At 37.3% G+C, this 27,340-nt stretch overlaps 1 protein-coding gene across 1 annotated transcript in view; it reads right to left on the bottom strand.

The window, feature by feature from the left end:
* Positions 1-5,177: 5,177 nt before the first annotated feature.
* Positions 5,178-27,340, bottom strand: part of PTGFR (prostaglandin F receptor) — a 58,709-nt gene continuing 36,546 nt past the window's right edge. Inside the window, exon 3 of the mRNA XM_036836305.1 lies at positions 5,178-9,083. Coding sequence (XP_036692200.1) covers positions 8,793-9,083 — 291 coding nt within the window. The 3' untranslated portion in view covers positions 5,178-8,792. The remainder of the gene's footprint in view (positions 9,084-27,340) is intronic.

Genomic DNA, 27,340 nt, shown 5'->3' with positions numbered 1-27,340 from the left:
ATTTTTATCTGTGTTTATGTTTGATATTCTTTGTAAGTCTCCCAGTAACCAATGATATATTATTCTTAAGAGGGAGAGGAACTTTCCTAGGTAGAACTGTGTTTTGAAAAAGCACAGCCTGGGCTTTTGCTTCTGTAGCTTTTTTCTCCTTTACCTTAGAAATACCATTTATTTGGACTTGTATAAAAGACTTTGTATTTTAATGCCTTTAGAATGAGATTTTGTGTTCAAGTGTTTTTATTTAGTTTTGGTCCATTTATTGTCTACTGTTATTCTAATTGTTTTTTAATAAAAAACACTATAATAATTTACTTGACCCAAAAGTATTAGTGTTATATTTTATTTAGAAACTGAAAAGTCTCAGTACCCCTCTGGGAAGCCAAAAACTGACTGAAGATTTATTTTACCAGAGCAGGGAATTATTTTAAGATCAACTGGACTCAAGCAAGAGTGGAAAACACAAGGATCAAAGAAGATTATAAACACTGAAAGTGTGGGGAGGAAAATATAAAATTTATCCCAATAACCTTGTTAAACGCTTTTGGTTAGAATTAAAAGGTAAGCAATATTTTCAGACTATGGGAATTTTGCCAGTCTACAACATAACACAAAAATTCCTTTGACACCAGGAAGAAATTTATAGCCATCTAAACCGTGGCCTCACTTAGGTGTACTTTGTCTTTTTGTATACAATTTTTACTGTCAATCTGTATTATCCCATGTTCTTCTAGCCACTTTCTGGATAGTTCTTACATTTTTCAGGTCAAATTTGTTTGGGGTTGGAGCAAAAAAAAAGTGTTTAGGAAAAGAATTAAAATGCCAGTACTAAAACAGTGGTACAGTTTTGCACTGTCAAAAAGCTTCATGGTTCTTTGTATGTTTCATATCATGCCATCTGTGGCTGGTTAGCCTAGTTGATTAGGCCAGTGGTTCTCAAAGTGTGTTCCTCAGACCAGCGTTGCCTAGGGACCTTCCCCTGGGATCTTGTTAAAAATGTAAATTCAGTGGTTCCTCCCAAGACCTACTGAATCAGTCACTGGGATGGGGCCTGGCAATCTGATTTAGCAAGACCTCCATGTAAAAGAGATGCATACTAACATTTGAGAACCGCTGGATAATAAACCTGAGGTAACAGATTCAACTCTTGTATGGTCCATCTACCATAACTTTATCTTAATGTCTCAGACTATACTCTTGTTATGGGCTGAATTGTGTCCCTCCAAAATGCGTATGTTGAAGTCCTAATTCCCCAGTCCCTCAGAATGTGGCTGAATTTCGAGATAAGGTGGTTAAAGAGGATCATTAAGGTTAAATGAGAACTCTGAGGTGGGCCCTAATCCAATATTACAGGTGTCCTCATCAGAAGAGGATATTAGACACAGACAAAAGTCCATGTGAAGATAAAGGGAAAAGACAGCCATCTACAAGGCAGGGAGACAGACATTAGTAGAAATCAACCCAACTGACACCTTGATCTCAGACTTCTAGCTTCCAGAAATGTGAAGAAATAAATTTCTGTTGTTTAAGCCACCCAGTGTGTGGTCCTTTGTTATAACAGCCCCAGCAAAATAATACACCTCCTCATTAACCCACTTAACCTTAAGCTGGAAACTGTTGATGGTCACAGAAAACATATGGCAAACAGGAAAAATGGCATTACATAAAATTATATTCTTCACTGGGAAAACAATTGAAAGGCTGAGTCCTACTAGTGATAGGTCTTAGTGGTATTGTTGAATACTAAGGGTAGTATTACTTTTGTGTGGTTTAGACAACTGTTTTCCATCCTGAGTTAATAATAGAGGCCAGGTGAGCTGAGTGCAATATTTCAAAAAGCCTAATGGAAATCTACCCAAGATAAGACTTCAAGAATATAACTTTAAAAAAAAAATTCTGAAATTGCTAGCATGATGTTGGATCTATTGGTTATACATCTGGGATTTAAAAAGAAAAGTTAGATACCCATCTCACATGACATAAAAATATAAATTCCATGGGAACTACACAATTTAAAGATAAAAAACAAAACTTGAATTGTAGAAAATGACATGGGGGATATATTTATAACCTTTGAGGACAGAAAGTCTTTCTAAACAAGAAACAAAAGAAGGAATCCATAAAAGGTTAGTTCTACCTAAGTAAAAATGTAAAATTCTTGTATAGTGAAAGACACCGTCAATGCAGAAGAAAATGGCAGCCTGGTAGAAAAGTATTTGTAACATATGTAGAAAAGTATTTGTGACATATATAAAAAAGTATTAATACCTGCTATGGACTGAATTGTGTCTGCCCACCCCCCAAAATTCCTATGTTTAAGCCCTATCCCCCAATGTAATGGTATTTGGAGATGGGGCCTTTGGGAGGTAATTAGGTTTTGATGAGGTCACGAGGGCAAGGTCTTCATAATGGGATTAGTGCCCTTATAAGAAGAGACCAGACAATTTGTTCTCTCTCTCTCTCTCTCTCTCTGCCATGTGAGGATACAGCAAGAAGATGGCTAGGAAAAGAGCCCTCACCAGTTATCTAATTGACTGACACCTTAATCTTGGGCTTCTCAGCCTCCAGAACTGTGAGAAATAAATTTCTGTTGTTTAAGTCATCCAGTCTATGGTACTTCATTAGAGCAGCCCAAGCTGACAAAGATAATATTCTTAATATACACAGTCTTCCTGCAAGTCAAGAGGAAAAAATGAGTGTATTAAAAATGGATAAAGGTCAGGCACAGGAAATTTATAGAGGAAGCACAAATGACTAATAAATGTATGAAAACATGCCCATCTTCATTAGCAAAGTGAAATGCAAGTAACCTAAAGGGTAACTTAAATATGCTTTATTTTTGCCAATAAGATTGGTGACAATAAAAAGACTGCTGCAATACACAGTAGGTGATGTCAGGAATAAGGCATCTTCTCTTAGACGAGAATGGCTGTACACACTGCACAATTTAGCAATGCATATGAACATTGAAAATGAGCATGTCTTAAGCCAGCAATTCCACAACATACACACACACAAATTATAAAGGTGTGCATATCAAAATAGCATTGTTTGAAAAAGGGAAATAACTGGAAACAAAAACAACTCTCCTTCAATAGGAAAATTGTTTATTTAAGTTATGGCACATTTATATTATGTAATACTATTTAGCTGTTAAAGAAGAGTATTCTGAATATATTGACATGGAAAATTGAAATTAAGAAGTGCAGAACACAGTAGATGTCTCATATGATCTCATTTTTTAAAGCTAAGATGATGTTGGTGTATACTAGTGTTGAATTGCCTCCTTTAACGTGGGAAAGGTAGCACTGTAACAGCAGGATGCACTTTGTTAATTTGGAGTTTGCCAATCAGACATTAAAAATAATTCAAATGAAATTAAATACGAAACTCTAAGACTGAGTTTACATCCTAAGTAAAAATGTAAAGGGCACTTCAAATCCAAAATATAGTTCCTTTAGATTTCAATAATTCTACCTTTCCTTTTTATGAATAAGATGTATATAAAACAGTATTTTCATTATTCTTTCATAAACTATCTAGATTATTAACTAAAAAGTATACTTTAACAAATATGAGATTTTTGATAATGTAAAAACCTTCCAACTACTTTTTCATAATTGCATATCATAACTTTATCATATTACTTTCAGTTGATATTTTTGCAGGGCAGAAAGACAGCTCTGCCGGAAATTCTTTGCAATAACTCCCTACAGAATCTTTGAACAGGACACTTAGTATATATGAACTTACATCTCAAGATTCCTAAGATTTAAATTTAGCCAAGTTTCTGATTCATTTCATATACTGTCATGTTTGGGCTCAAAATGAAGAGACTTGGAGAAAAAGAAAAGAAATGTAGTTTAATCTTGTTCTAGTGCTATTATACTACTTTGGGTTTTCTGACAGTTTGATGAAATTCAATGGCAAAGAGTATATCAAGGTATCAAGATATTCAATTATAAGGAGACTGAAAATGCAAAGGCAAAAATAAATTTCAAGTATCCTCATTTATTAGAAAAGCAACTATTTCAGACAGTGTTACAACTAAGCTATTCTTAGGCATTGTACAGAAAGGTCCCACTGCCTGCATTTTTTTTTTTTTTTTTACTTCTTTATTGGAGTATAATTGCTTTACAATGGTGTGTTAGTTTCTGCTTTATAACAAAGTGAATCAGTTATACATATACATATGTTCCCATATCTCTTCCCTCTTGCGTCTCCCTCCCTCCCACCCTCCCTATCCCACCCCTCTAGGTGGTCACAAACCACCAAGCTCCCTGCATTTTTAAGAACCAAGTTTTTCTCTTTTTATTCTATGGTGTTTTGTTTTGTTTTGTTTGTCATCTAAAATTTCTATTAATTGCAAAAAGCTTGTGGAATATATAATGGCATTCATTCTGTCTTATCTTTATAGATTACAAGATTCTTAGGTGAATGAGACCTAAATGTTTTTAATCCCACGGTGTTTCTAAATAAAAAAAAAATTTTTTTTTTTAAACCTGGTTCCAGTTTGAATGCCATTAGAAAGGCAATAATGAAAAAAAAATTACCTAATGTGGAAATCACTAGTGCTATCTACCAATTATTTTCAGTTCTCCTCCTGGACATTTTATAGTATTGCATTTACCTGCCCCGCTTGAAGTTAGTGGGACCATATTACTTGCTTTGGCCAGAAATGTGTGAGCAAAAGTAATATGTATCACCTCCAGGTGTAAGCTCTAAGAGCCAGTGCGTGATTCACCAGGCTGTTGTTCCCTTTAGCACTGCAGACAGCAACATATAAGATGATGGCTGCTTTGTCCCCTGAGGTCTCTGAGTGGTTACAGTGAACAGAGCTCCCCTTCTGAGTGGACAGCATCCACAGGTGAGATACAAACCTTTCTGGGTTTATGGCACTGAGATTTGCGGGTTGTTTGTTATCACAGGTATACTTGCGCCACTGTGTTTTGGAAATGATCAGATTCCCATCAGAATTATGACCTACCTACATAAAATGAGGCACAGGAAAAAGAAAGAAAGCAGATGTCACAGAAGAGTGGACAGGAAAGGGATAGCAAAAGGTAATAATGGAAAACAAGCTGAAATTCTTCCCATCTAATAGCAGGTAAAAATGGAAGTTTGGGTAGGTTCAAGAGTTCCAAGTTTGATATGATCTTCCTAAAAATAACCACTCTTGATAAACATCAGTCCAAGTTTATTTTTTAAAAATCATTTGTTTAAAGCTTTAAACTAGTCAAAGCACTAAAATTACATGAGTTGCGTACTGATGGAAGCCACAAAATACACATATCACTCTTTACTCTCTTATGCAATCCAACAAGTATGAAGAGAACAAAATACATTTATTCACGTAACACATTTCATCTACTGTTAAAATATGTCAATAACAAGTTGAAGTCCAACACTATTCTTTACCAGGTGGTAAAATATTCTGACCTCCAGATGAAGAAGGAGGAAAATATACACTCCCATCCTTTATACTCTCACCTTAGACAATTAATTTAGAGCAATAATGGTGATATAGGTGACGCTAGCAATAAGTTTCACAAAAAAGTTCACTTTATTTATTTAACAAATAATCTTATTTGGATTCTAAACTCAGATTAGCACAAAACTAAAGTAGGTTTTTCATTTTAAGACTGAAAATGATCAAACAAGACCATCTGTTTTACAAGACAGATATATCTATGTATATATATGTGTGTGTGTGTGTGTGTGTGTGTGTTAACTTTTAAGTATTTTCCACTTCAGCAATACAGATAGTTAGAAGCAGCTTTCTGCCTTTAGAAAAAATGTTTAAAGAACATATTTCTATCATCTAGTTAAATCCATCAGCAAAAAATCTGATGTTTTGGGATACACTTACAGCTAATTATGAATCAGCGTTACTTGTCTCTGCATTCACAAGCATGAAAACCCATGTGCTGTTGGGGGTTTTTTGGTCTCATTTTTTTTAAAGTTCACTAACATCAGGAAAAGTCTGGTATTTTCAAGTAATTTGCCTAGAGTAATATAATTCCCCAGAAATAATTTGATCAAACTGCATGTGAAGTTGCCTAGCTACTACTTTATCCAATGAGAAGGGAAATTCAATTACTCTGATGGTCTAATGATAAATTTTAAAATAGAGTATAAAACTTCAAAACTGGTAAACTTGCTGAACACTATTTACTTCCAGTACTTTGAACAAATATATGAAAATTATTGGTAGATGCTCCATTTATTATTCCTTATACAATAAATTGTCAAACTACACTGAAATACATATAATAACAGAAATACAATTAAGTCAGATATGCATATTGTTGTGTTCACTTTATTTCACTTTCTGTGGACAAAAAAGCCTAACACAATGTAAACACACATATTCTTTGACTAATTTTTTTTTCAATTTTTGGTGTTTATTTTTTGAGTTTAACAGCATCATAAAACCAATTTAGTTACCCTAAACCTACTCTCAGATAATAGAGATAACCCTTCCAGGTTGTGCAGAGAATGACCACCCTGTCACTCCCCAAAATCTTGCATGCTAAGCTCATACTCTCCCACACATGGTCATGTCACAATATCTCCTCAATGCAGACACACATGGCCAGAGTGACATCATGGCAATAGAGCAACAATTCTGTCATTTGTGTAGAAGCCACAAGGAGAAGAGGCCTAAAACTCTGAATGAGGGTTTCTCCTCCACATCTCTCCCAGATCAGGCTCTATGGGAGTGTTCGCTGCAGCGTGCTGCCCAGCCTGAGGAGAAAGGATGGAGCTTTGGTTCCTTGTGCCTCATCTCACAATATGTCAACACTCTCTCAAGCAACTGTAGGAAATACATATCTCCTCTAAACCGTCTACAAGTTCTTTTAGTCTCTAAGTGCTCCTAAAACACATGAGAACATTTATGTAATACAACAATGATAACAAACTGCAATGGCTTTTTTTTAAGTATATACACTGAAGATATATATATATATATATATATATATATATGTATATCTTAAAATAACCAGTATGTAGTTGCCAGTTTAAAAATGCACAAAAACTTTGCACATCCATGCTCATTTGCACCAAGAAATTCTTTCCAGTTTTGGCAAGTATCAAGCACCTACTCTGTACTCTATATATGAGAATGACCTGCATTTGTATGATTCATCATTTACTGGTCATAAACTAAGACTATCATATGCCAGTGTGTATATGTATGTTGCCCTACTTTAAATTCATTGGAAAAAAAGATAGTTGTCTTTAAATTTTCACTGAGGCTATTTGCTTAATTTCTTTTAATGTATTCATTAGAATTTACCAACATTGACCAAAGTTAACAATAACTTTCAATGTAAATTACCAGTCAAAAGCAAAAATTTGTGAAAATAATAATTTAAGTCTAATTGAACTGCACAGATTCCCTAGAGAATCTAAAATCAGTCTCACAGGGAAGATTAATTTTAAAACAGACCCCAGTTAATGAAGGGACTCTTTTTACAGAAATGCATTTCCCTATTATAAAGCAGAACTAGCTACCCTATGCTGTGATAGACCCATGACATTTTGAATGATTGCTAAAATTCTTTGGGTTAAGTTATACAAACAAGCAAAGATAAAGTTTAAAATATCACTGAGAAATTTGGGGAAAGATTTCAACCCTTGATCTCTTGGTTAGCCATTATAAGGGTCTCAAAATGCCTGCTAATTGCCAACCCTCTCCTTGGCATTGGTAGCACAGGCTTTAGAAGATGCCACATTACAGATTTAAGGAGCCCTCTTCAACTGAAATTTCTGATGTTCTTTGTGTGTGTGTGAGAGTGTGTGTGTGTGTATGTGTGTGTGTGTAAGTGGAAAGAACCACACTAGCTGCAGATGGTCTTTGAATATTATTCTCTAGAGGTTGTGTTTCTTTTGTTCCCTGACATAGAAATGACACCGTGTCAATGACTCTGAAGGTAAAGCGCATTTGCCAATGTTCTTTGCACCTATCACTTGGGGTTTAAGTTCTACTTGTTTGCATTATCCGTGGCAGAGCTTCTTAGGAACTGATATAATGCATGTCACCTATACACGTGCTCACAGAGCCTTTGTTTCTCTAAAAATTATTGACTATACACTAGAATTTTCAGAGGAAATGGTGATTACTTGAAAACTATGACTTAACAAGAATATCTTCAAACAACACTTGACCTCCGTAATAATAAATGCAAGCAGTCGTATCTGTCAAATATGACAAGGATAGGCTCATTCTAAACAGGCTCACAAGATCAGGTAAACTGACAGCCACACCTCACGTACGTGGAAGTCATTATAAAAAGCCACAGTGAATCCACTGTGACGTGACAACACACTAATTGAGGCTACATAATCTGGGGTAAAACAGACCAGGTCAAGAGAGGGCGCTCCGCTTCACTGTGCCTAGTCTATAAGGAACTGCTATAGAGCAGTGACACCCCCAAATAGCCATTTCACTGCACAGGTAGTAGGCCAAGTAAATGCTACAGGCTTCAAGAGAGTTACTTGTTCCAAAAGCATCAATAACACAGATAAGCACAAAATTGTTTTCAATTTGACTCCTGTGGCATTATTTCATCACGTTTACCTCCGGTTGAAAAAAACATGTGAAAATGCGCAGTTATACAGTTAATTTAACAAATTTCGAAAGCCAAATCTGACAAAAGTTCCCCCCCAGACTATCTGGCTGAGGGTTGATTTTTCCAGTTAGGCTCTCTATATTTATACATTAACTGAAATATTGCCAAAACTTTCCTTAATTTGGTCCTAGACCTACACTGATTTACCATCCTACTGAACTAGGTGCTTGTTTGCTGAGTTACTTTCTCTGTAACTGGTGACTCAGAAATAGCAGCAACCTTTAAGGAATTTTTAATGGAGCTGAGCTCCCAAACATGTAAGCTGATGATATGTACTCCACAACAGCGTCTGGTAAATGTGTAGAGACTCTTAAGGACAGCCTTCCGTAGAAGAATATACACCCAGGGATCTAAGATTTGATTCCATGTTGCCATTCGAAGAGTAAAAAGGGTTCTTTCACAGGCACCCATAAAATCTTGCCTATTCATTCCAATGCTGGCCATTGTCACCTGCAAAACAAAATATGGAAATCAGCTGAGAGACATTTTCTCAGTCCTATAGTTTTGTGGGGTTTTTTTAACATCTTTACTGGAGTATAATTGCTTTACATTGTTGTGTTAGTTGCTGCTGTATAACAGTGAATCAGCTATACGTATACATATATTCCCATATCCCCTCCCTCTTGCGTCTCCCTCCCACCCTCCCTATCCCACCCCTCTAGGTGGTCACAAAGCTCAGTCCTATAGTTTTTTAACTGAACAAACTGCTTTATGCTATTCATTTCACTTTCCACAAAGTGATGTTATTTTGCAAAATACTGAGAAAAAGTAATGAACAGTCACAGAAACATTGATGTAGACATCTGAATCCTTTGAATTCAAATTGACATCAGAACTACAAAAATGATAACTTATCTGGCAAGTCAAATGTGCACAAATAGAATGACCCAAGAGAGGACAAACACTGATCCTAGTAACAGACCTTTTCTTACTTCTGGGAAGAGAAAATTCAAAACCAACACACATTTGTAAATTTCAATGAAAAAACTAGAGTTTATTTATGCAAATAAAGTATAGATAAGCTAAAGTTTGGATAAACTATAGAGTTTTTAAAAATTTATTTAGAGCATCTGATACTAATTTGCACATGGTATGTTATATTGTTCTGGAATGTTACTTTTAGAATTTTCTGCTTGGTAACTACAATGATACCAATGTCTTCTCTTTCATATTTCCTTTCCTTCGTCTCTTACCCTAGCCTTAACTTGGCTAAAATATTCCAAAATGCAATGGGATTTCCTAAGGGCTTTGAGGAAATGGGTTCCCCTCTTCATTACCATTGAGACTTAACAATAACAATGTAGATTTTGGTCTCATGTGTCCATTTCCTGACCACTCATGATGTTAAAGAGATCATTTTGTAGAATAAGTTCCATAAATGGTCCCAGCTATAGGTTAGAACTGGTCTAATCACTGAGCCCAGCTTTAACTTCTAAACGAACAACTGCAGAGCAAACAAGATATCTTTGAAAACACCTTGGATATAAAAACAAATAACAAATAAATGAACAAAAGGTAAAACTGCAAACTTAAGGGAGACTTAGATTATTATGTCACCAGGATTAAGAGAAGATGTAAGAGCCTAAAACCCAAATGAAAAGAAAATCAAGTCTTCTTGGTCTTCTTGATGGATCATTATCAAGAAGAAATATCTTAATTTGGCCTGGTGATACTAATGGTTGAAGGAAAAATGTCCCTTACCAAAACCTTCATTATCTACACAACAAAGTAGAAACTCCTTAATTGCCTTCTTGATGATGCATCTGAAATCCTCCTCTATAACCTCATCTCTCCTGCCAACACCCTCTGCTCCAACTGCTGTAAAGGCCTCATCTGTCCCAAATGCACCATTCCCTTCTGAACTTTGGCTTGTGTAAGTCTCTTCATTTTGAACTTCTACTCCCCCTTTCTCTGCCTGACAAACTCCTACCCATCCTTCAAACCCCATGTCAAAATGGGCTCACCTCCACGAAACTTTCCCCGACTTCACCGAGATGAATTAGCAAGTTGTGCTGCCCCAGCACCCTGTCTATACCCAGTTGTATCACTTGCCACACTGCCTGATAATTATGTATTATCCTGTATATCTATGATCATCTCTTCTTTTTATTTTTATTTCTAATATCTGGTACAAAGCTGATACCTAAGATGTTCTTAGTAAGTGCTGAAATGAATAAAATTGTATTATTTTTTATTCATTGAGGCTATTTCTAGAAGCACAGCAACTAGTCATCAGAGAAACATCTGCTCATCCATCACAGAGGTCTAATATTTTGAGGCTTAGAGTGCTTCTAAAAGTTTTAACACAACACCATCCGCTAGAAAGGATTCCAAGGTGGTTTGTTGCCACTAAAAGGAACAAGATCTTGCAGTCCACACAGATCCTTTGGGAAATGGTTCTTTCCTTTATGAGTCCTTCTGTAGGGGAAAAATGTATCAAAGTGCAGGCTTAATGATTCTCTAGCTAAATAAGGCCGGCCAAGTTTCAACACAGAGAAAATTAGTCCCCATACAATAGTACCTGGGTCAGGTCCAAGAGTCCTATGTCCCTGCTCCCCAAGTTAGCCAGCAGGATTGAAGAAATAAGCCTATATGAGCCCTGTTTCTCTCAGAAGAAAGCAGAGCCAAGCCCCAGTTGGCTATCGGATTGAAATATTGGGTTGGCCAAAAGTTCGTTCAGGTTCTCCATAACATCTTACAAGAAAACCTGAACAAACTTTTTGGCCAGCCCAATATTGTCACTTCATGTTTTTTCTTTACTCATCAAATATGTGTTGATTATCTGCTATGTGCCAGAAAATGTGCTAGGCACTGAGGACACAGTGACAAACAAAGCAGACATTTCCTGCCCTTATGGAACTTAAAATCTATTTGCTGAGTTTTGGGAGGGTTTTTTTGGTTCAAGAATGAAGGAATCAATCTTTCTCTTGCCTCATGAATATTAAGTGAATGCATTTCCTATTAATGACTAGGTGTGTTCCTGAAGATCTCAGAGCCCAGCCAAGACATGGCTTTGTGTAGTCGGGAACAAAGATGCTTGGTGCAATTGCATGGAACAGCTGGGCCTAGTTTAGAAGCAACCTGAAACTAACACAACATTGTTAATCAACTATACTCCAATATAAAATAAAAATTAAAAAAAAAAAAAACGCCTAAATTGCATGACACACACTTCTCTGACTTGACTCTCCTCCCTCCCTGCAAGCAGCAGTGTGGTCACCAGCTGTGAAAAGCCATTGAGTCCTCTGCTGAGGGCAGCCAGTACACAGGCTTCTCTCCAGAACACCAGGGCAGTGGCCAGGCACACCCTCTCTCTCCCTCCCTTGACCCCCAGCCCCAACCTGGAAGAGAGGTTGCTCAAGGGCCTAGCTTGGGATAAGCACCAACCACTTACCCACCAATAAAGATGTGGGTGGAATATTCATGTAAAAGAAAGATCATAGTATATTGTTGACAATAATATATTATTGAAAATTCAGGACAACCAAGTACGCAACAAAGGATAAATTATGGTAACTTCATGTAATGGGAAAAAATGCAAGCATTGATGTTTGTGATTCAGTCTTAATTTTTTTTAAAGCAAGTTACCAAACTTCGCCGTACGACATGTGCGGCATCTTAGTTCCCCAACCAGGGATCGAACCCATGCCCCCTGCAGCGGAAGCAGAGTCTTGACCACTGGACCACCAGGGAAGTCCCGCAAGTTACCAAACTGTATTCACTGTATGATCCCAATTTTGAAAAACAAAAATACATAATTTTGTGCATGCATAGAAAAAAAACCTGGGGTGTATTTCAATGTTTTCCTTTGTTAACTCCAGATAGTAGAACTACAGAAGATTTTGATTTTCTCCTTTGGTTTGTCTCTAATTTACTAATTTGTTAGATAGATTGTGCATTGCTTTTGTAATCTGTATCTTTTTTCCCCATGTAATTTGTTGAAATATACAGGCGCACCTTGTTTTATTGTGCTTTGCTTTATTGCACTTTGCAGATACTGCATTTTTTTCTTACAAATTAAAGGTTTGTGGTAACCTTGTGTTGTCAGATGATGGTCAGCATTTTTTTTCGCAATAAAGTATTTTTAATTAAGGTATATACATTGTTTTGTTAGACATAATGCTATTGCACAGTTAATAGCCTACCATATAGTGTAAATATAATTTTGTATGCCTTGGGAAACCATAATTTCATGACTCATTTTATTGCGATATTCAGTTTATTGCAGTGGTCTGGAACCGAACCCACAATATCTCCAAGGTAAGCTTGTACTATGGTACTAAAGAATCAGAGCTATTGTTAATCGTTTGTGAATGTCTATGTGTATGTGAGAGAGGTGCTGCAGAATTGCTGGGGAATTTCAGCCCTGATAAGCCTGGTAGAAGGTTGGGAGTTGGGGTAAGAACAGGAGTGTCTACCATTTTCCCTAGGCTCCATCAGCAGTCACCTCACAAGCCCTGAAAGCATTCTTCTCCAGCCAGCCCACCAGAACTTGGATTCCAGAGAGCTGTGCACAGATTCTCATCACACACGCAGCCTTTCATCTAGTTTCCAAGAGCTACCCGACACATAACTATTATGTGTTATTTTCTAAAATATTTTCCATTGGACCTTGGCAGGTTACAGTTGGTCATCTTTGTTTATGATTAGAATTCTAACTGAGAAGTGGAAAGGCCAAATGTTTGGATATTCTATGAAAAAAATAAATGAATTAAGCTGATACTTCTCAAGACACTCAACATTAAGACAATAGAGAAATGATGAAATCAAAGATGTGTATGGGCCAGAGTGTTTATGTTCATTGCTAGCTGCAAAGAGCAAAACAGACAGATGATACAATAAAATCTCCATTTATTTGGGCCCCATAGTACAATTATATCAACTGTTAAGGTCACCAAATTAATGAATCTAACAGGCTACTTTACTCACAGATAATAGAGCTCATGGTCACTAAAGTTTTATTCTGGAAGTTACTCCATCATCCCCTACCCTAAGTCTGTATATTTGTTGACTGGTATCAGCACTCCAGTGGCTGTTCACAATTAAAAGCAATGGTAAATTCAAGAATTATATTTCTGTTCCTTTGAGTAATCACGAAAGTAAATCAAGCCAGCAGTGAGTAGTTTGAGTGCCTACTATGTCCCGGCCTTGTGGTAGATGCTAGTGATGCAAAGAACAATATTTAGAGAAATCCCAACATATGATATATTTTGCTTCTTTATCTAGTTTTTACTTCTGTCTCTGCCACTAAAATATCACCTTTAAGGTATGTATTTTTATCTGGTTCTCTGCTGTATCCCCAGCACCTGGCATAGAGTAAGGCAGGTCAGTATTTGTTGAATGAATTAAATGAATGAAGTCCCTATGATGAGAGACTGATGAGAAGGCAAACAATTATAATTTGTAAGTAATATAATAAAGACATATAAAAGGTACCACAGGCAGAGCTATTTGCTGGTACATGATCACAGATGCAGTAATTAAAATGATGAGTTTTTGCAATTTTTCTAGTACATCAAAACTTCATTTATTCAGACTTGACTAATTTTGAATTTTGTTTCTGCTAGAGTTTGTCTGTATTTCTCCTTGGCACCATTTTTTTAAGGAAATTTAAATGAATACATAATCAAAAAACCATTTCTGGTAGAATGTCCAACTTCCTTAGATACCAAGCCATTTTCTAGCGTTTTATTAACATCTATTTTCATATGAACAATGTCTATGACAACTATACATGGTTCTCATCTAGTCACAAAAGCAGGTATTTTCACACATAGCTTTCTTATTCCAAGAAGCAGACCATTCCTGTCCTCCTTTCTGTCATCATAAAAGACTTAGTTCGGGGACACTTTAGGGGCTGAAAGCATACACAGAAGTACAGTTCACTGATTAGCAAGTTCTTGTCCCTTATAGCATGGTCATCCAGAGACTGATCTTTAGGGTTGGCACTTGAATAACCACAGAGATGGGGGCTAATTGTGATTATGCGATTACAGTCCAGTCTTACCAGATGATGACAGTGGTCCATCTGGAAGCTTTACCAAGGAACCATTTCATTACACCTCCAAGTCTGAGAAGTTCAATCTATGTGTTCATTTGGATAACTAGTGAGTAAAGAACCAGGTATAGATGAATGATTTTTAAATGTCACAGCACCTGTGAGTATTGCAAATTAGAAATTTCATTTAATTTCATTTCATGTTCATTTAAATTGCCTTAATGGCAATTTTGGAAAAGGTACGTTATATAAATCACTGAATCCATCTCAATGCAACAGGTGACTTTTAGAGTTGAATATATTTGTGGTGATTTAACTCTGTAGCATTTATTCTTAAAATAGAATATTTTAACCTCTGCAACAGTGACTACAAGAACCTTGAGAAAAAAACTTACTCTAGTGTAATTCCCAAATAATAGATTTTTTTTAAAGTAACAAATTGTAATGTAGAGGCTCTAACAGGATACATCTTTCAACTATGAACTTCTCCCATACCTGAATTTTATAAACTTCTACATTGTTGAATATAGAAGGTAATATTTCAATCATTTCCTATTTATTGAATACTCATTAAAATTAAGACAGTATTTGCACATGGTGAATGATTCAGAGATAAGTAAGACAGAAATATTATAGTGCAGGGAGAAACGGACAAAAACGTGTGGTATTTCTTATACCACAACTCTAGAACAGCTGTGAAATGTTGTGTACCCCTAAAGTATACATCAGTGCTGCAAAATACAAACACTTGTACAATAAATTTTTTTTCTGTTTGATTTGATAGAGGATTAACCAGTGGTCTGATTGACAGTGCATTTTTGTCTCTGCCTAAAGACATTGACAGTTGCAAAGAAGTGAGAAAACAGGGCATGCTATATCAAGATAGCTCCCCCTAGAATGGGACTGTCCTAAATCATAATATTTTGTATGCATCTTTGCTGCTTCATGCCGGCTGAGGAAATCAGGTGCAAAATGAAGAGCGGGAAAAATTTTCAACTGAACAGTACATAGAGAAGAAAAAAAGTATAATACTTGAAAAAACAAAATATTAATCTTTCTAGAGAAGGTTCATTTGTAGAATCCGTGTATTTTCATTTTCCATTCCAGTATCTTCTCCCAGGCCTGCACTTTTTTTGAGTCTGTTTAGAGGGAAAATTTATGCCAGAACTCCTAGGAATAATTGTCCACGTGGTCCCCTGCTGCTAGGCCTTACAAAAAAAAAAATGTTGTATTTTTTTTTTTTGACACTTTTCAAAGGAATAAAATACAGTCATTTACCCCAGAATACAAAATATAACAAAAATTTTAAATAAATAAAATGTTTATACACACACACACACACATATATATCACATGTGATTTCTTTAAGGAAAAAAATACAGGAAATGTGAAATAAATACAATCAAAAGATATGTTCTACACACCAAATAGAGATTGTATTGAGCTACAATGAGAGAAACTTACTCATAAATGAATGAGAACAAACTATACAGTTAAGAGAACATCTTTATTACAACTGCAGACTCTATCATAGAACTGGACCACCATCAAAACACAGGCCAGCATCAGGCCATAAGAACTGGTCATCCTGGCAGTTATGGGATCCTAAATCATGGGAAAGGCAGAAAGTCTCCTGTAAACCAGAGCAACATGCTATGCCACCTACGAGTGAGAGATACAGCCACGAATAATAACAACTAAAATTAGAACTGAGTACTGCCCTGTGCTAGGAAAGCTCTTTTTATATATTAGGTCAAATAAACCTGAATGAAAGCATGTCCAGGGCCTGTCCCTTCTAATTACTACACCAGACTGCCTAAGGGCCCTGCAATTTACTTGCTCAATATTCTTACCAAACTTCACTCAGGAGAGTAAACAAAGCTTCCTAGGGAGTGGGAGACACTGAGAGAGACACGCCTGAGGGCACAGAGCTCTCACTGCAACCAGGCCTAGAGAAGGCGGCCCCTGGAACCTGCTGCTCCAGCCCACCTCTCCTTCCACCCCGAGGCAGTGGTGGGGATGGAAGAAGACAGCCTTGCAGGATTGAAGCCCTGCTCCAGTTGTAAAAATGCCTGAAGAAGCCCTTCTCTTTTTCCCTTCAGATTAACACAGATATATCCAACTTGCCCCTGTGAGAGGCCAAGAATAAGGCAGAGGCCATAAAACAAGGGTTAGGATTGATGTCTCTGAGTCAGAGGGGTCCGAGGAACTATGCTAAAGTTTCTCGGCCCAAATCTAGTCATGAGCTACAGTAAATGATTATGTGTTTTTGTGATCACTACCACTAAGACCTACATTCGTGTTTCAAAGAAAGCAAAAATATAATTTAATTGATCCTGAGAGAAGGGAAAACAAAATGTGCTTCACTTATTATGTACACATGGACCTGTCTACATCACTTCACCTAAGAAGACAGAATCACAAAATCTTAGTGAACACAGGAAAGTTTCCTTTATCTAGTCCAGTCTTCTCCACAAAGCACAAATTCCTTGCAGGTGTCCTTAAGTAACTAGAGGGAAAGACTCAGCACTACTCATGAAAGAATCTCTGCCATTTTAACTGTGTGAGTTGTTGAACATTCTCTATTATCACAAGCTAAAATTTATTCTATGTATCTTAATATTTCCTCTCCGGAGCATCATGGCATAAGTGCACTTGTTTAATGTCAGCCTTTCACATACTTTAAAGATAACGCTGGTCTTATATTTTCTTCATTTCTTCAACTGCTCTCCATACAACACAGTTTGCAAACTCCTGGCTGTCTACCTCTTATACCCTAGTTTCATTCTTCTTTTTAAAAATTGCACTGGTCAGAAATAAAATTAACATTCTATAAATGGTCCAGTAAGTACAAAGCTCAACGGAACAATCATTTCCTGTGATCTGGACAAACTACCTACCTGTGCTTCCAGGAGTATGTCAGCTAGTTTCTCCTTGGCATGCAGCCTATGAATGGATCCTAACTCCTAGCACATTACAGGAAATAAGCTTCTTACTTATTAATTGTACTCTTAGTGAATATGTAGAGTAAGATAACCTTCACTTTTCCCTGCTTGTTTCCAAATTATTCACACTTAGATATATGAATATATAAATATGCATCAATATATTCATACATCTAAATATATGCAGAGTTAGAGTCACAGATTTATGACTCTGTCAGTGGATTTACTTCATGGTATAAACATCCAGTTCCAGAGCCTCATATGTCAAACCTGAGGCAGCACCAATGCATACGCTCTTTGATCCACTTTGATGATGTCCCTCAAACCCACATCCTGCTCCCTCTTCAGTGTCTTATCACTTAAAAACCAGAACATTATATTACAGGCTCTTAACTGGTCTTCCAGACACAACTTTTTAATTTATTCATTTATCTTATTTCAACTTCTTTATTCTTTTATCAAATATTTCATAAATGCCAAAAACATGTCATTTTCCTTTCCTTCCCTCACTGGGAATGACCTAGCCTTCTATCCTGCCTACCCCATCTTCTCCAGGAAGCCTTCCCTAAGCTCTCTATAGCTTGGTAATCTCTCATTCGAAATACATTCCCATCATGCTTGGCACCACTTCATGAGCATTGACAGACATAGTATCAGTGTAATATGAAAAATATAATGAGATAATGTCAGTATATGTGTAATAGTCCTTCAATTTTATTGTAAGTGCCTTGAGGATAGCAATTATGTCTTTCACTTTCTCAAATCCTTCTCCTCCACCTTACACAGGAGAATAGGGAAAAGACTCCCACAGCTTAGGTGAGAAAGACAAGAAGAAACAGGCAATTTCAAGAACAGAAGTTCAGAGATTTAAGCAGAAAGCAGGCCTGACAACCACAGATCCAAGTCAAGGATTCAAGGTGAAAAACAACAGACATAAAAGAAAACTTATGTGGACATGTGTTTCAAGGAATGCCTCAGATATTTGAGACCATTAAATTTTAGTCTGCCCAAAAGTGCTTATTTACTTAAAGGGAACTGGTTAGTTACACTGAGTTTTAAATATTTAATTTTTTTAAGGTTAGAAATCAAACATCTCTCCAGAAATCTTTCCTGTCCTTAGGGAAGGGTCATAGTCTCTGGTCAAAACTGAGAATGATATGGGAGGGTGAAGAGGAGAGATACAGATGCAGAGATTTCCACTGGCCAGATCCCAGAAGGACTTGGGAGCTTGGAAATGGAAGGCAGGGGGAATGGGTACATTCAAGGTGCTACAACAGAGACTTCTCTGTCTTAGAGGTTAAAAAGCTTGTGCCGATTATCATACTAAGTGAAGTAAGTCAGACAGAGAAAGACAAATATCATATGATAGCACTTATATGTATCTAAAACGATGATACAAAAGAACTTATTTACAGAACAGAAATAGAATCACAGACATAGAAAACAAACTTACAGTTATTAAAGGGGAAAGGGGAAGAGGGATAAATAGGGAATTTAGGGTTAAGAGATACACACTACTATACATAAAATAGATAAACAACAAGGACCTACTGTATAGCACAAGGAACTATATTCAATATCTCGTAATAACCTATAATGGAAAAGAATCTGAAAAAAGAATATATATAAGAATATATAACTGAATCACTTTGCTGTACACCTGAAATATTGTAAATCGACTATACTTCAATTTAAATCAGTAAATAAACGCCAAAAATACAAACAAAAAAGAAACATTGTATATCTATACAAGAAAGTACTGTAAGAAAAAAAAAAAGATGTGAGACACTCTTGATATATTGTAATAGGGCTGTCTCCATGGCACATTGTTAAGGGTAAAAAAGCAAGGTACAGGAAAGCATATATTACATTTTGTATGAAGGGGAAAATAATGTATACATATATTTATGTTTACCTGCATATTCATAAAATGTCTTTGGAAGAATAAATAAGAAACTCATATTAGTGGTTGCCTGTCAGGGATGGGACAAGAGTGAGAGAGACTTACCTTTTTAAAGTTTTTGAATTTGAACCAAATCAAAACATAATGCAAACAGTAATTCCAAAGGAATTACTGTGCTGGCCATTGGATATTCCTTTCAGTGTCTGACACCTCCAGTCACAAGAGTGGTACAGGAAGACCAGGCCCACTAAGGTGGCTTGGGCATAGTAGGAATAGTGGAATTCCTTTACCCCAATCTGTCTTCAATGGAGGGTAGAAAGGGAAAGGAAAAGTCATGTTGGCACTTGATATATATTAACAAAACTCCCAATGGTAGTTACTATTTTTCTGATACTGCAGATCACAAAGACATTAACTTGCCCAAGTTTGCACTGCTGGTAAATGACAGAGGCAGGATTTAAATCCAAGGCTATCTGGCTTCTAAGCCTGTGATCTTTACCATTCCCAGTAATGAGACCAGTAGTGCTATGTTACATTCATGAACAAGAAGATGATAAAAAGAAAATAACATTAACATTTAGTGAGTAGTCACTATGTTCCAGGCACTGTTTTAACACTTTATACCTAATATCATTTTTAAACCTGTTAACTCTTTGAGGAAAGCAGTATTATCCCTATATTAAGATGAAGGAACTGAAGCACTGAGAAGTTAGGTAATTCGCCCCAGGTCACCCAACTAAAATGTGGTGGAGTCAGGATTTGAGGAGCAGGAGATGGTGAATAAGGATTCATGTACTGGTCTCCCTGGCGTTGGTAGGTCTCATTTCTAAATCTGTAGGTTTCTATTTCTGTCTGCCGATGTCTAGCTGTCTTTCTGTCTGATTCTAGCACTCTCTCACCTGGTATTTCTTTTAATATACTTTCACTAGTAACTTTTATTTAAATCGGGAACATATGCTTATAAATGTATTGCTCCAAATCTCTTGTGCCATAACAACAGATGTAACTAACAGGTAAGTCACATGAGTTGGGTACCAACTGAGGCTCAGAAGGACGGTTGTCAAAAAGCTGCAAGGGCAGAGGAGAGCTATTTATCCAGAAGGGAAAGGTATTTTTTTTAATATTAACTAATAGATGTAAAGTGATAGAATAGACAAAGCTCAGCATCGTTTTTTTTTTTTTTTCTTCTTATCTACCCCATGATAAATGGCATGATTATCATTTTATTAGTCTCTTTCCTCTCATCCTTTTGACTGGTCTTCAAATACTGTTTTGGATCCTTTTTTAAATTACTTTTTTAATCCACACTTCTAATTGTTATCCTTAGTCGATCATTTCTGTTCTCAGGCAACACTGAAAATAAAAAATCGGTAGGAAAAAATGTTAGGTCTTAGAAAAAGAAAATGTGTATGAAAATATGTATGTTTCTTTATATGTCCTACCTTGTTATAAAAGTGATTTGAGGCATTTTAGTTTGAATTATGCTTTTAGCAGTATTGTAAACTCTGGGTTTTTCTAGCTATGATTATCTACCTTAAACCCATAGTTAGGCTAAAGAAATATTGGTTATGCTCTAAACATTAGCAATGAGAGATGCATAAGATGTTTTCATCCTAATCAAGAAATGTTTATCTAAAATGTCATGACTAAGATAATTATTAACAACTCACCTATGATTTAAAGAGAGAACAGCTAGTTGGAAATCAATTGTAGTATTGGAGGTGCACTGTTTTGGGAATAAAAGACTACTTTGTTTGACTGCTGGCAACACTTTTTTTTTTTAACATCTTTATTGGGGTATAATTGCTTCATAATGGTGTGTTAGTTTCTGCTTTATAACAAAGTGAATCAGCTATACATATACATATACCCCCATATCTCCTCCCTCTTGCATCTCCCTCCCATCCTCCCTATCCCACCCCTCTAGGTGGTCACAAAGCACCGATCTCCCTGTGCTATGTGGCTGCTTCCCACTAGCTATCTATTTTACATTTGGTAGTGTATATATGTCCATGCCACTCTCTCACTTCATCCCAGATTACCCTTCCCACTCCCCGTGTCCTCAACTCCATTCTATACGTCTGTGTCTTTATTCCTGTCCTGCCCTTAGGTTCTTCAGAACCTTTTTTTGTTTTTTTTTAGATTCCATATATATGTGTTAGCATACGGTATTTGTTTTTCTCTTTCTAACTTACTTGCTCTATTTGACAGACTCTAGGTCCATCCACTCACTACAAATAACTCAATTTCGTTTCTTTTTATGGCTGAGTAATATTCCATTGTGTATATGTGCCACATCTTCTTTATCCGTTCATCTGTCGATGGACACTTAGTAGCAACACTGTTTTAATAGCAAAAGCAGACTGTAGCAGTAAGGTGTTTCAGGACGGATGTTAAGGTGTTTCAGTAAAACATCTGCCCTGAAACACATTATGTTTTTCCAAAGAGAAATTTCCTACAGGCGAAGTCGGTTTATTACTACAGAAGTTCAGAAAGATTTTCTAAAGCCTTCTCTAGGCTCTAGCACAATAATTTATTATGTAATGGGAGTTTTTAATGAAATGAGTGTCCCTTTAAAGAGAAAAAACATCCACCATTTTTAAGAGAAAATCAGTCATTGAAAAAGGCAACCTAAGCCCACAGACCAAATGCAAAGGCTCTCAGCAACCTTATGGGTAAGTTTGTAATATACTCTTTACAGATGAACAAATTGAGACACAGAACACATAACTAGGTAGAGTCTGGGTCAGGATTATAACCAATGTCTATTTAAATCTAAAGCATAATATGAGTATAGTTCAAAATGAAATCAACATATACTTCTGGTCAGGAAAAAAAATCAGACCTTGCAGATTATCCAGTCAATTTAATTAAAAATAATTCCATTTCATGACAGCACTTGAGTCAATCTGGTTGTTTGGTCACCAAGATAAGACAACTCGTTAATCAATGAGATTTCTTTTTTTATTTTCTGAACTTAATTCTCTGGAGTGATGTAGTTACACTTTTAATTTTTCTTTGGGGTATCTAAGTAGCAAACTGAAATTCGTCTTCCTTAGTTGTAAGTCAGTGTATACACTAGCATTCTCTAGACAACAGTCTACTGGCCTAAATCCAAACAAATTCACTCTCTCCCATGTGATTTTCAACACTTAGCCATAAAGCTCTGTTCCAAATCTGTTTCCTCTATGAAACAATCTAGTGCAATCATTATACTCCACATGGTTCTTTCTCATCACACTTTGTTATGTATTACCCAATTTTCAACTGTTTCAGAAGCACATATCATGGCTCCACTAAACAGTAAATTCTATCAAGAAAAAGACTTTGTCTTGTGGACTCCTTTATCCCAAGTACCTTGTTCAGTGTGCGGTACACAACAGGTGCTCAATAAATACCAAATGAAAGAATGAATGAGAAGAAATTTTATGGTCCATGGAGGCCACAAACCATGACTCTTATTTTACAATGCACTGGGCACATAGTGAGTGCCTAACTGTGAATTGGTATACAGTCTTCTCAGTAATGCAGAAAACCATCCCAATTTGCTGCAATGGCCGCATCATATCATAAATAAATGAATAGCCAACATTCATCAAGTTCATGATACTTTTATGTTCAACATCCAATAGAAGCAAAATTAATGGGTTGTAGGGTTTGGGGAAAGGGGATCTTTTTAAATTTATTTTATTATTTTATTTTATTTTAGGTAAGAGACTCAGTTATTTGAAGTGGTAAACTTAGACCTTCAAAGTTTGGCATAAGCATGTCATTGATGTGTCTCTTTGGCATGATTTTGGGAATGCAATTAAAATGACATTTTTGCATTCCATTAATCATCACTTCCTTAAGACCTCAGAAAGGCTGTCATTTACTGGTGTATGAGCATCATCATCATCATCATCAAAAATTACAATAAATTCTTTGGTTAGTTTAAGATACAGTTAAGACTCAGAGGCCAGCAATCATTGTCTAAAAACTAAACCATTTTACGACAATATGAAAAATTACTGCATTTATACCATTTAAACCTTTAATCCCATAGCTTTTTTAAAAGTCATAAAAATTCAACTTTTAAATAAAAACAAAAACTCTACAATGCAGTATATACAATTATTAGGTTGAGTTGATGTTCTTTCTGAAATAAAGTACTGACTGGGGGACCTTCAAGATGGCAGAGGAGTAAGATGTGGAGATCACCTTCCTCCCCACAAATACATCAGAAGTACATCTACATGTGGAACAACTCCTACAGAACACCTACTGAACGCTGGCAGAAGACCTCAGACCTCCCAAAAGGCAAGAAACTCCCCACGTACCTGGGTAGGGCAAAAGAAAAAAGAAAAAACAGAGACAAAAGAATAGGGACGGGACCTACACCAGTGGGAGGGAGCTGTGAAGGAGGAAAGGTTTCCACACACTAGAAGCCCCTTCGCGGGCGGAGACTGCGGGTGGCAGAGGGTGGAAGCTTCGGAGCCACGGAGGAGAGCGCAGCCACAGGGGTGAGGAGGGCAAAGCGGAGAGATTCCCGCACAGAGGAGCGGTGCCAACCAGCACTCACCAGACCGAGAGGCTTGTCTGCTCACCCGCCAGGTCAGGCGGGGGCTGGGAGCTGAGGCTCGGGCTTCGGAGGTCGGATCGCAGGGAGAGGACTGGGGTTGGTGGCGTGAACACAGCCTGAGGGACAAGTGTGCCACAGCTAGCCAGGAGGGTGTCCGGGAAAAAGTCTGGACCTGCCGAAGAAGCAAGAGACTTTTTCTTCCCTCTTTGTTTCCTGGTGCGCGAGGAGAGGGGGTTAAGAGCACCGCTTAAAGGAGTTCCAGAAACGGGCGCGAGCCGCGGCTATCGGTGTGGACCCCAGAGACGGGGATGAGACGCTAAGGCTGCTGCTGCCGCCACCAAGAAGCCTGTGTGCAAGCACAGGTCACTCTCCACACCTCCCCTCCCGGGAGCCTGTGTAGCCCGCCACGGCCAGGCTCCCGTGATCCAGGGACAACTTCCCCGAGAGAACACACGGCGCGCCTCAGGCTGGTGCAACGTCATGCCGGCCTCTGTGGCTGCAGGCTCGCCCTGCATCCGTACCCCTCCCTCCTCCCGGCCTGAGTGAGCCAGAGCCCCCAAATCAGCTGCTCCTTTAACCCCGTCCTGTCTGAGCAAAGAACAGACGCCCTCAGGCGACCTATATGCAGAGGAGGGGCCAAATCCAAAGCTGAACCCCAGGAGCTGTGCGAACAAAGAAGAGAAAGGGAAATCTCTCCCAGCAGCCTCAGGAGCAGTGGATTAAATCTCCACAATCAACTTCATGTACCCTGCATCTCTGGAATACCTGAATAGACAACGAATCATCCCAAAATTGAGACAGTGGACTTTGGGAGCAATGATATATATTTTTCCTTTTTCTCTTTTTGTGAGCATGTATGTGTATGCTTCTTTGTGTGATTTTGTCTATATAGCTTCGCTTTTACCATTTGTCCTAGGGTTGTGTCTGTACTTTTTTATTTTTTATTTTTTTAGTATAGTTTTTAGGGCTTGTTATCATTGGTGGATTTGTTTTTTTGGTTTGGTTACTCTCTTCTTTCTTTTTTTTAATTACTTTTTATTTTTTTTAATTTTTAATTATATTTTATTTTTTATTTTAATGATTTTTTCCTTCCTTCCTCCCTTCCTCCCTTCCTCCCTTCCTTCCTTTCTTCCTTTCTTTCTTTCTTTCTCCCTTTTTTTCTGAGCAATGGGGATGACAGGGTCTTGGTGCTCCAACCGGGTGTCAGGCCTGTGCCTCTGAGGTGGAAGAGCCAAGTTCAAGACATTGGTCCACCAGAGACCTCCTGGCTCCACATAATATCAAATGGCAAAAGCTGTCCCAGAGATCTCCATTTCAACGTGAAGATCCAGCTCCACTCAATGACCAGCAAGCTCCAGTGCTGGCCACCCTATGCCGAACAACTAGCAAGAGAGGAACACAACCCCACCCATCAGCAGAGAGGCTGCCTAAAATCATAATAAGGTCACAGACACCCCAAAACACACCACCAGACACGATCCTCCCCACCAGAAAGACAATATCCAGCCTCATCCACCAGAACACAGGCACCAGTCCCCTCCACAAGGAAGCCTACACAACCCACTGAACCAACCTTAGCCACTAGGGGCTGACACCAAAAACAACGGGAACTACGAACCTGCAGCCTGTGAAAAGGAGACGCCAAACACAGTAAGTTAAACAAAACGAGAAGACAGAGATATGCAGCAGATGAAGGAGCAAAGTAAAAACCCACCAGACCAAACATATGAAAGGTAATAGACAGTATACCTGAAAAAGAATTCAGAGTAATGATAGTAAAGATGATCCAAAATCATAGAAATAGAAAGGAGAAAACACAAGAAATGTTTAACAAGGACATAGAAGAACTAAACAGCAAGCAAACAATGATGAACAACACAAAAAATAAAATTAAAAATTCTCTAGAAGGAATCAATAGCAGAATAACTGAGGCAGAAAAACGGATAAGAGACCTGGAAGATAAAATAGTGGAAATAATTACTTCAGGGCAGACTAAACAAAAAAGAATGAAAAGAATTGAGGACAGTCTCAGAGACCTCTGGAACAACATTAAACGCACAAACATTCGAATTATAGGGGTCCCAGAAGAAGAAGAGAAAAAGAAAGGGACTGAGAAAATATTTGAAGTGATTATAGTTGAAAACATCCCTAATATGGGAAAGGAAATAGTTAAGTCCAGGAAGTGCAGAGAGCCCCATACAGGATAAATCCAAGAAGAAACATGCCAAGACACATAATAATTAAATTATCAAAAATTCAGTACAAAGAAATATTAAAAGCAGCAAGGGAAAAACAACAAATAACATACAAGGGAATCCCCATAAGGTTAACAGCTGACCTTTCAGCAGAAACTCTGCAAGCCAGAAGGGAGTGGCAGGACATATTTAAAGTGATGAAAGGGAAAAACCTACAACCAAGATTACTCTACCCAGCAAGGATCTCATTCAGATTCGATGGAGAAATTAAAACCTTTACAGAGAAGCAAAAGCTAAGAGAATTCAGCACCACCAAACCAGCTTTACAATAAATGCTAAAGGAACTTCTCGAGGCAGGAAACATAAGAGAAGGAAAAGACCTACAATAACATACCCAAAACAATTAAGAAAATGGTAATAGGAACATACATATCGATAATTACCTTACATGTAAGTGGATTAAAGGATCCAACCAAAAGACACAGACTGGCTGAATGGATAGAAAAACAAGACCCATATATATGCTCTCTACAAGAGACCCGCTTCAGACCTAGGGACACATACAGACTGAAAGTGAGGGGATGGAAAAAGATATTCCATGCAAATGGAAATTGAAAGAATGCTGGAGTAGCAATTCTCATATCAGACAAAATAGACTTTAAAACAAAAACTATTACAAGAGACAAAGAAGGACACTACATAATTGATCAAGGGATCAATCCAAGAAGAAGATATAACAACTGTAAATATTTATGCACCCAACATAGGAGCACCTCAATACATGAGGAAAATGTTAACAGCCGTAAAAGGGGAAATTGACAGTAACACAATCATAGTGGGGGAATTTAACATCCCACTTTCACCAATGGACAGATCATCCAAAATGAAAATAAATAAGGAAACACAAGCTTTAAATGACACATTAAACAAAATGGACTTAATTGATATTTATCAGACATTCCATCCAAAAACAACAGAATACACTTTCTTCTCAAGTGCTCATAGAACATTCTCCAGGATAAATCATATCTTGGGTCACAAATCAAGCGTTGGTAAATTTAAGAAAATTAAAATCATATCAAGTATCTTTTCCGACAACAATGCT

Source organism: Balaenoptera musculus, chromosome 1 (genome assembly GCF_009873245.2).
Source record: "Balaenoptera musculus isolate JJ_BM4_2016_0621 chromosome 1, mBalMus1.pri.v3, whole genome shotgun sequence".
NCBI classification, from domain to species: domain Eukaryota; kingdom Metazoa; phylum Chordata; class Mammalia; order Artiodactyla; family Balaenopteridae; genus Balaenoptera; species Balaenoptera musculus.
This window is presented reverse-complemented; position numbering and strand designations above follow the sequence as displayed.